Source organism: Tyto alba, unplaced genomic scaffold, assembly GCF_018691265.1.
Source record: "Tyto alba isolate M040663 unplaced genomic scaffold, T.alba_DEE_v4.0 Super-Scaffold_41, whole genome shotgun sequence".
Classification (NCBI taxonomy): Eukaryota; Metazoa; Chordata; class Aves; order Strigiformes; family Tytonidae; genus Tyto; species Tyto alba.
The window spans coordinates 16,240,843-16,251,900 of record NW_024881317.1 but is presented as its reverse complement, the minus strand read 5'-3'; the positions used below and the strand labels follow the sequence as shown (position 1 = coordinate 16,251,900).

General features: G+C 34.7%; 1 protein-coding gene across 1 annotated transcript in view; it reads right to left on the bottom strand.

The window, feature by feature from the left end:
* Positions 1-3,796: 3,796 nt before the first annotated feature.
* MINDY2 (MINDY lysine 48 deubiquitinase 2) overlaps positions 3,797-11,058 on the bottom strand; it is a 35,571-nt gene continuing 28,309 nt past the window's right edge. The window contains 1 exon segment of the mRNA XM_042803754.1: positions 3,797-10,552. Coding sequence (XP_042659688.1) covers positions 10,433-10,552 — 120 coding nt within the window. The 3' untranslated portion in view covers positions 3,797-10,432.

Genomic DNA, 11,058 nt, shown 5'->3' with positions numbered 1-11,058 from the left:
TCAGTAAGACCTGGAAGGTTTTACTGGTCCAGATGGTCTTTTAAAGGCAGGAGCCAGTAAGAACATACTGATGTTGCACATGGATCTTGGCCACTCTCAGTTACAGTCTGCTGCGTGGAAAAACTGCTAAGTATTTGCAGTATTTCAGAAGAATTAAGCAGCAGAAAATGCGTAAACTAAATTGTTTTTAAGTGAGTAAGTAGCCTTTTAGGAAAGATGGGAGGAATGAAAAACCTAGTATCACAGCATTTTCTATAACAAATTCTTTGTGAGTGTTCACAAGTGACAAATATTTAGGTTTAAACAACAGAAATACACTGTACCAGTGTGTCAGGACACATTAATCCAGTAAGTAACTCACCTTGATGCATTTAATGCGTAGTCTGTGTTGTTCAATTCTTAGAAGAAAAATGAAAGAAGTTCAGTTTACTGAGTTTTTTGCAGGAGTTCCCAACAGAAAGTAGAAGTTAACTGCATTTAAAAAAGTACATACCCATTTGGCTGCAGTCTGTGCTTCATTAGGTGTGACAACACATACAAAATAAGTATTTGCTATAAGATGAATTTGTAGTGGCTAATGGATCAAATAGGAAATATGAAAGTTTCTAACCTTAAAAGACAAAGCCAGGGGGCGGTACAAAAATAAAACCTTGTGACTTGATATCCTGCCTACAGTAAACTGGTCTAGATGTATATTCCAGTGGTTAAATAGTATTTCCTGACTATTTTGCTTAATTAAATGAATTTGTGATTGTGCACGTTGTATTTCACTTAATATTGAAACAAAGTATAGGATGATGGGGAAACAAAAAACAAATTGCCAAAAACTTTGAGTTTATAATCTGTTTTCAAACTATTTAGATTAACAGAAGCCTATCCTTTACTTTGCCAGAGCAAGATTTTATTCTTTTTTTTAAGGATTTCATCCAACCTTTATTATTAGGACAGAATTTAAATACCTAAATTAAATGTTTAAGTTTGCTCACTTAGATTTATTTACATCAGTGATTTTCAGAAGACTTCACCAACATAAATGTCAGTAAAGACCTTAAACTATAGAGAGGCTGATAACTGGAGACACTTTTAAAAGGGTAACAGTTTAACAGTCTTTCTTTTGTAGTACACAAATTAAAAGGGTTATTAAGATACAAAACTGGACTTCTCTGAAAATTATTTAAGTGTTCAAAACCGTTTTAACAATTTACAAGGAAAACGTTGTTTCCTTAGTCTTTAAAAACACATGAATACAATATAAGCAATCCAGGCTTTTAAAATGCAGAACGCTCAGCAGCTGGTATTGTAGCTGCCATTACAATGTTGGCTAGTGATGTAACACCATAATGAAAAGGATGTCAATCACATATGTTGGTTCAAATGATATTGCATGATTAGATTTAATCTTGTCATGCACTTTACAATAGGATTTTTAAATTTTTTTTTCTCCTCCCTCTTGGTAAATCTACAGTAGTTTGTGTTAGCTTTTATTTTTGCATTTCCTTTTAAAACTACGTGTAGAGGTCAAGGTAAACATTAGGTGACTAGCAGGTTCACAACTAACCTGCTGATTTAACACAGCAGTTGCAAAATCTAAGCAGGGCATCTTGAAGACATTATTAATCTGGAAGTCCTTTGGAACTTTCCAAAAATATGTAATTTAATTTTTTCAAATGTAATTTAATTATAAAAAGATTCAGTCAAGACAGTCAGTGTAGTAACAAGTATTTGACTTAACACTGGAGAACTAGAGGCAACTTCTGCAGGATTCATTTTTGTATGTTTTTTGTGTAGTTTCTTTAATAAACTCCCAGCTATAGGTAAAAAGTTACTGTCAAAAGTTGTGCAAATAATAGCTATGCATCTATTTCCCAGATAAAAGGATAATCAAAAACATTTATGAAAACTTTGGTAAGAACTTCTTTCATGGAAAGCTGTAATATGAAAGATAAACCAAAACTCTGTAATTTAACATTAAAGCTCTATCAGATTATTGTGGGGAAACTGATGACGGTATTTTTTACTCCCTTAAAAAGAAAGCAGCTGTAAGGTATTAATATTCTGTGACTTTCTAGGTAAGAACTAGTACTGAGCAAGTAGCAACAGATTTAGATCTCATTTCTGTGGAATAGGATAAGATACTAGGTATTTCCTATAGTTTTAAGAACATCTATCAAATTTTTTGAGGCTTGATATGTAAACAGTGATTATACACTGCAAAAATACATGGGAAAACAACATTCACAAGTAACATAATTTGTCCAGCATAAGCTGATAGCAACCTGGGGGAAAGTACTGTTTTCTTTTTGCAAGCTCAAACTGTACCAAAACTAGAGCCCTGCTTATTTTAATGAATGTCCGTACTGAAATTGTGTGACCAATAGCACTCTTTAACATAATCTAACAACACGCCTGATTTCAAGCGTTACAAAAGTATAGGTGAAGAAACACTTGCAACAACAGATAAGTCTCTTGAAATCATTGTACCTATGGTTACTTTTTTAATGGATTCTCAAAAGTTATTTTTTTTGCTTGCCACCCTCAAAGAGAAAGCATGTAAGAAATCCAGAAATGCAAGTATACTGCTGTAAACTAAGTATATGAAATGCAAATGTGTAATTATTGCAGCTATTCGTGACAAAAAATGCAAATGTTGAATTATAAGTAGGTTTAAAAGTTCACAAGCAGGTTCATTGGTTCACTGTATGTATCTGCAGTAGTCTTGAAGACAACCAGCTACTATACTTTTCCAAGCAAAAGAAGGATTTTATTTCCACAGCAGTAATTTTTTCCTACAGTAAATAGAACTCAATCGTGAAGTTGGCTTCAGTTGGCCAAAACATTCATACCGTTATTTACTCAGCTCACGTAGAACCTGTTTTCAAACCTTCAGTCTGAAGGTCTTCACTAAAACTCAATTGTAAAGAAAAACAGTAATTAATATAGAACAGCTCCTTTTGGCTGTAGTTAGTCTGCACTAACAAAAGCCCCACAATTAGAAGACCACTTGATGTCTTGACATCAAAATACTGAAAAGAAAATAAAGTTCCTCTGGAAACTAGCATAAAATGCTGAACAAGTAACATGCTGAAAAGCTAGGAAATCTGAAACTACAGTTAAATTCAACACTGAGCTTGCTTTTTCTCTAAAAATACAGAGGATAATCTAACACAAGCTTTCCTCTTAAAAGAAAAAATAGACGTAGAAATGGCATAGATTACATTTTCTTTTTTTGTCTGAGATTTTTCAGAATAGTAGTATTGGTCAGCAGCTGCCTCTACACCCTTTGGAGGTTCCAGCTGAAGTTGGAAGTATAGACTTTTGTTTCAGTTGTTCCTCCCAGCTCTCTGCTTGTAGAGCTGATAGATGTTGGTTGATTATAACTTTTCATAGTTAAAAAATTATGAAACTGGCTTGCATATGTCTACACTGAAGTGTCACGTTTCTCCTCCTGGCTGTGTCTGGTAGCATGAAGTTGGACTGGATAGACATTAAATAAAAAAATATTTAGGACAAGTGTTAAATATTGCAGTACTGCTCTGGAGGTTTAAAAGGATCCTAAGATGCATTCAGCTACCCCTCATTACTGTGGCTATAAGACAGCCATGAACTGTTTGCTAGTGCAGTCCACAAGAGACCATAGTAAAAAACCAAGATGTTGCATTACTTTCCTAATATTTACTAAACCCCTCTAGTGAAATTTCATCAGTAGCAAACCTATGCTGTAGAAGCAGTCTGTTAGTTCTAGAAGACAACTGTAGCATATATAGCTAAATACAACATTCTCTTACAGAATCAAATGTTAAGGTGGGGTATTTTTTTAATAATATTATGTTCCATATAGACATACTACAAGATGAGGAAAACATCGTGTTAAATCATTACATTTCTTCAGAAACTTTTATGCATTCTTTAATTTCCCAAGAAAAAGACAGTATTACAAAGAACATTTCAAGGTAGTTCCAAAGTCTATTAGGAAAGCAATCATCTAATTTTCTGTATTTCTTTCACAGAAAGTAAGTGCATTTATAGCATGGACAGAAATAATCACGCTAGCTTTATTATAGCTGGCACATATAATAAATTATAATAGGGACTTAATGACAATATGTACTTGGAATTCATACATTACATGGAGAAGTTCATATCATCAGTATTGAAATTGTTAGCATTAGCTAGATAAAGATGACATGGTTATGTCTAGTTAAACTACATTGTGTCTTCGTGAGCTGCATGAATTCACAGTAAAGGAATTGGGGCACCAAATCAGACTGTAGCTGGCTAACACAGCTAATCTTGTAAAACTCCTGCCTGTTCTGGATTCACTGAGATGCAATGTATAACAGCACTAATATATTATTATATATGATTTTATAATTTCCATTAAATTTTATAATTTACCATTGCCAAAAAGAAGATTTTTGCAATGGTAAAAGGCTTTATTTAGAGTTTTCCTTTAACTGTTCTACAGCTCTTGTATTTAAAAGCATCAGAGCTGACAAGTGTAAATACTGATTTTGTCTAGTGTTATTTCTGTGTCTGAAGGCAGAAGTGTTAGTATCTGAATGCTCAGCAGTGTTTACTACATTACAAGTATAAACATTAACTCATCAGCTTCACATACTGGACCGCGTAAGTAAGCCTTAAGAAAAAGTACTGAGTGCAAATATTAATGGCTAGATATGGCCAATTCACATAAAGGGGAAAAAATTGCCTGTTTTCATATCGTTATTGTGGAGTTCCCCAAAACAGATGACAAAACCCAAGGATGTACCCATTAATCAGCTGATTTAAGTTTAGTGACACACCGGTGTTTCTTTTAATTGCAATTTTGACCCTTTCCTTGGCATGTGCCAGTGAACCAGAACACAAGTCAACAGGTTTTAGACATAAATACCAGGTATCCCAGCTTTTTCTGAAACAAGATTAGAAAAACTCTAAAGATGCTGAACTACACTCAGGTGAAATTTTCAAGACTGCTTAGCATAATCTTTAACTTTGACAAATTATAGCTGAAGTCCTAACTCAGAAAGCATGTGCAAGTTTTACTAATGGCTTCAACAAGGGAACATGAACTTCAAGTTGAGACAGACCAAGTATCCCATTACTTCATCCAGCTCTGTGATGAAGAATCTGAAGTTTGTATGAGCTAAAGGCATCGTCTCATGAGACACTGGTAGACCACTTCCCACAAGCTCCCCAACAGCTATCACCTAAGCTGGATGGGACAGAAACTGAAATTGGGTCGTCACTGAAGGACAGTTCTTAAGAGATCAGTTAAAGAAATATAAAACTTATATGAGTTTCTGGCCCTGTCCAACCCCAAAATCTGTACACATTTGGCTTAGTATCTGACAATCTAACAATCGTATTTCACTCAATTTTGACCCCAGCAGGACTGTTAACCACACCACTACCAGTTTCTCCTTTAAGTGCATGATTCAACTAGCAATGAAAGTGTTTGCAACGCCTTATTTCATGTTTCATCAACAGATTACATTTAGAGAAACAGATGCCTTTATTTCCATCATATTGTTACAATAAATTAAAATTTCAGTCAATTTGAATACTGAAACTTAATCTGAGTTGTCCCCTATGGATTTCCCAAACCTAACAACATGTTGGAAATTTTCCTATGCTGTCAAGTAGAGGTAAACACGGGATCTTGACTTACAAAGATAATTTAGTTAAAGTTCTTAACCTCAAAAAATAAGGAATTGCTCATGTCAGCACATGAAGCTTCTCCATGAGAACAAATAATCCTACAAACCAGGAAACAGTAAAGATAGTAAAGAACTTTCGGGTTTCAGCAAGTTCTCCTGAGCTAACTCCCCAGATAAAGATTGCTCACAGTGATAGAGTTGACATAATAACCAAAACTGAACAGTAGACAGCTGACATTTAATAAAAATATTTTGTATTATTATAGAGTCTGAACAGCTAGTTTTGACCTAGAAGCATTATGAAAGTAAAGAACAGCAAGTACTGGGACACACACTGCCAGTCCACTATAAAGTAAGCATGCTGGTCATTACCTTGGTGAGAAGATTTGCCCACTGCATGCTGTGCTACAGCTATTTATGTCTAAAATAACAGCAAAATTAAGGACAAATCCCCTAAACAATCTCAAGAGGTGGTCTAGGGACTTCTATGTTCCAGCCCATCTTTCCTCCTCAGCATTTCACTATGGCACTTCCCCATCAGAGCAGATGACAGGCGAGCTTAAACACATTGCTTCTCTACTAGACAACTATAAGAACAAGCTGTGAACAAGGAGCTATATGGAAACACGGTGGAAATTAACATCAAATAGACCTCTGTGTAAATGATTTTGTATGACAGTCATTCATCTCACTGCATTTTCCCACTCAATACAACACTGCTAACAGTCTATTGCTAGTTGCTCTTAAAAAAAAGCAACTGCACTGAATCACAAGATAAAATGCATGTTTAAGTTCTTGCACGTGGCGTTCACTATCATTTGGCTACATGAACATTTTTCAGTGTCAGATTTTTCTTGTTACCAAGGTCTTGTTATCATAGCATAGAAGGAAAAAAGCAGTCATTATATTGCAACCAGACTAAGGCTTGTTATTTTTGCTTTTCTCTAATATGCTTTCTAATGAGGATACTGCATCAATTAACTTGCATTTCCTGAGTCACCTGCTGTTTAAGGTTATAACCTTAAGAATGTCTACTTTTATATAAAATACATATAACTCAATTCAGTATGCTATATTTAAGGATGTACTTTGTATAAACTTTAGCAATTGACTATGATAAGCATCCTAATGGTAATAAAGCTGATCTAAGCAACGAGCTCTCTTTGGGTTATAGATCTATTGTAGCAGGAAAGAATCAAGGTTCAGTTAAAAGAACATCAGCTTCACCTTTTACTCAAGTATTTCCTGCTGAATACACCAAAAGATTCAATTTCAACAACTCAAATTGCCTTTTATTACATACTGGAAATTTCTTCCAAGAACTTGAGTATACAAGTTTGAAGTAACATTTGACAATAACGTGAAATACCGAATGAGTGTAGAGATTGACTAGCAATCGAATGCAAGTGTACACAGAAGAGCATATGCTTCACTTGTAGCTTGGATACCTACAGTCCACAAGAAGAACTCTGAATCTGAACACATACTTTATTGTATTAACTAGATGGCTAGCTACAAAACATATTGTCTTGCACTGTGTTTAAGTGAATTTTCAGGAATGCTAATCCCATCCTCCAGTGTTACAATATTCCTTTGGATCTGCTTTGTCGGGTTGAAGATTCTATGAGCGTCACAAGAAAAGTGGTATATTTGAGGATTTATAAAGTGCCTTTTAGGAAAACATTTATAGCTATGGCAATGCTCAATTTTTTGCTAATTTTAATAATACTTGTATTTAGCTTTTTCTATTTCACAACTACAATGAACAACAAAAATTCTGTAATTCTGTTTTCTGCGCTAGCTTTTATCTAGTGGAAAGCAATTTCTACTCTATTTCTGGATGCTTTCGTATATATTGTGTAGGTATTTGGAGCATGTGCATGCTAAACTGTATAAACAGACTTAAAGTATAAATCTGTATCCTTCTGCTAGAACATGAGCTTCAAAAGAGGCAAATTAAGTAAATAGTCAGAAGCAGACATTGTTTTTCTGGTACTCCATTAGTATTTTGTAATACTGTTTTCCAAGCTCACTACTACAGACAAAAGCAATTCTGTTCAGTTTTTTTGATCATCAGATACTGTCATAGATACCAACTGTGATAGTTGCTTTTGGAATGGTTAGTCACAGGAAGGTATAGATTAAGCTTCCAGATGTATTTCATTTTGGATATTAACAAGCTCATCTACTTACAACTTTTGCCACTGACAAGCTCAGCTCAAGCAGAACAACGCCCTAGATTTCAGGAAATTTTTACATTTTTTCTAAATCTTCAAGACCTGTAAAGAGGAAAGGATATTAAAAAACTTTGAATAGCATGCCTGCCACCTCAAATAAGCTGAAAGCTTTCAGTCCTGTAGTGAAAGAGAAGCTGAATTATCTGGGAGTTCAGACTTCCTGATAAGCACTGACAGTTAACTCTTCTTCCTTTGTGACCAAGGGACAATATTACCGTAGCTACAGTATGTTAGGTTTCTGGCACATCTATCTTAAGCTAGAAAAGTTACATGAATTCTTCTAGTACGAGCACATATCTTAGAAAAAAGATAGGTACTCAGTAGCCACAATGCCTGCTCCAGCTAGATTTGTTCAAAAAGGAATTTAAAGTGGCAGTACTGTCACTGAAAATAATAAGATAACAAACACTCAGCTTGACATATTTATTTTTCAAGGTCAATAAATAAATGTAAATACACAAATTTGGAAAAAATCTTAGTAACAGAATGTTTTTAAACAACATTCTGGCTTAAAGTCTTTGTTATTGATGCTATTGTAATATTTTCTGATCTGCTTAAAAGTAGGTAAGTCATTATGTTGGTGATCCTCTATCACATTAATTTGAAGAAGTTAGACTGCTGCAAAGGAAAAAAGACACCACCTTTGCTTTGACACAGAAAATTATCTGAACTGCACATATTAAGTATCAAAATTACTTTTCAGGGCATGACTTTCCTAGAGAATAGAGAAATTTTTAAATTTACAGTTTGCATATTAGAGACCTCCTACCATTCATTACTTCATTATTATAAAAGGGTAATTGTAACAGAAGTGGGGAAAACAAAAGAGAAAAAGGCATGGAGGAAATAACTGATACAAACTGGCCCTTTAGTTAATAAGACATTCTTCCTTTCTCCATCTAATTTTCATTCTAGGTTCATAACAACTTTATGTGATGACTGGTTCCCATCACTGCGGCAAGCCTGCTTAAAATAATTTCAAAGCAGCTTTTTACCCGTGTACTTGTGTTTAGACACCCTCTCTCTTACAGGCATTCTGCAAACACCTGAAACCAGGAATGTCATGTTCCCCCTGGCTGCCTTAGTTTTCCCAGATCATTGTATACTAATGCACTTACCCAGGTTTAGAGCATGAATACACAACTTGTCCAAGAGAAGCAGCCTTTTTTAAAAGTATCTACAAATTGCTAAATATAAATTTTTATCAAAAACGTTCAGCAAGAAGGTAACTGTTATTGACTTAATGGAAGTGGAGGAAGATTTGTGGTTCCCTCAAAATTCAGCAAGTATTCTGCTTCTGTATTCTATAAATACTACAAGATGCAACATGTTTATTTGGTTCCCATAAATTAGAAAAATCTGGTTTCCAAAAATTCTAAATTAGTGATTTAAAAAACAAAATATTACACCTAACCACCTTTCCAAACAATTTCAGAGAGCAGCCTCGCTTCTCTCTCACCCTTCAGAAGTGTGCTTTTTAAGGATACAGGATTTATAAAACAAGCAAAAAAAGTGTGTTTTTAACTACAGTACACTTGCTTAAATATACAAGTGGACATGTTAACGTCATGTTAAAGTTCAAGGTACTTCTGGAAAAAAGGCAGATAGTTATTTTAACTCTGCATTCTTACATAGAATAATGATTATTATAGACCTTAGTTTCCTCTCATCATTCACCTATTCATATGGAGAAGTCAATAAATAAAAACTTATCTGGTCCAGTTTACCTACAAGAGAAAAAATACTAAAAGAAAAAGAAGTTACCTATAAAATTACTTGTTTAACCCTGATAATATCTGAGTTGCCATACCCAGTTTGTAATTGCAAGAAAAGCAAACAATATTCATCTTGCTTATTAATAAATGCCCCATTTTCTATGACAATTTTTTTGTATGATGCCTATCAAGTCACATATTTTTGGGGCAAGAAAGCTGGCCAGGAGGTGCAATGATAGCAGTAACACAGTATAAATCTGGGTTCAAAAAACGAACATACCAGATCCAGAAGCAAAGAAATCTGGACACACTGAGGAGGCAGTGCCCAGCTGTTATTTGGGCTCTTGTGTCATGAAGACTATACCCAGCCTAAGATATAGTTTCATACCATGTAAGTAACACAGAACTCTGTTGTGCTAGTGTACAGACTTCAGGAAAAAAGTCTTACACAAAATAAATTACCTCCTTTGTTTAGAGTAGAAGATAAAATAGCTTACTAACTGATGTAATGAGTAATGGATGTCACTATGACACAAAACTTGACATGATTTGTGTGTTCAGCTACAAGGTGCAGTATTTCTTATGACTAACTCAAAGCACAGCCGCGTTCAACTGTGATTTGGAATTCCATCTTGAGCAGCACGCACTATGACTTTGAAGAAAGTCTTTGATTGTAACAAAGTCACCCATCCTCTCTTGAAACATGAACAAAATCCATGGGGTAATCAGGCACAGGCGGCATGTAACGGGTTTGTCTTCCTTTTTACTCCTTGTTTTTGCTTCTGAGAACATGCACTTGGCTCCAGACTAAATCCATTTTCTATTACAAGAGAACACAGCTATTCTTCTCTTTTTCTCTCTCTTTCTCTCTTGGCTCTTTACGTTTGCGTTCATTACTCCCAGATTGTCTTCCACTTGCTGGAGAAGCAGCACCTTGCACCTGCTATGTAGAAAAAATAAAACCTTGAATAAAACAACCATTATTGCAGATGCAGTGTGAAGTATTACTCTATGTTCAAGTTCACAAACAGGATTTAAACTATTATGCAAACAGCAGAATTCAGGAAGGGTCTTTTTATGTAAATACTCCAGAACTGCCACAAAACTTCTTATTTCTAAAAATGAAGTCAGCTGAAAATACATTTCAACTCCTGTGTGTCCACTTCTATTGTGTCTACATATTCAGATCAGTTGTTTCAATAATAAAGTTTGGCTTCAAGCGTTTTCTGGCACTTCTATATTACTGTACTGGAATTTTTTCCTCATTTCTTTTATAGGAACATAATACACATTTCAAAAGTTGCTGAGTGAAAGTGTTGGTTTTGACAGCTAGATATGGCAAAGCAGCAGCTTTTTGTGACTAGAAACTCATTAAGAACTTGGCAAGGGGGTCAATATACAAAAGCAACATGAGTTTTGTTAATCATGTATTCCAGCTGTTATCCATTC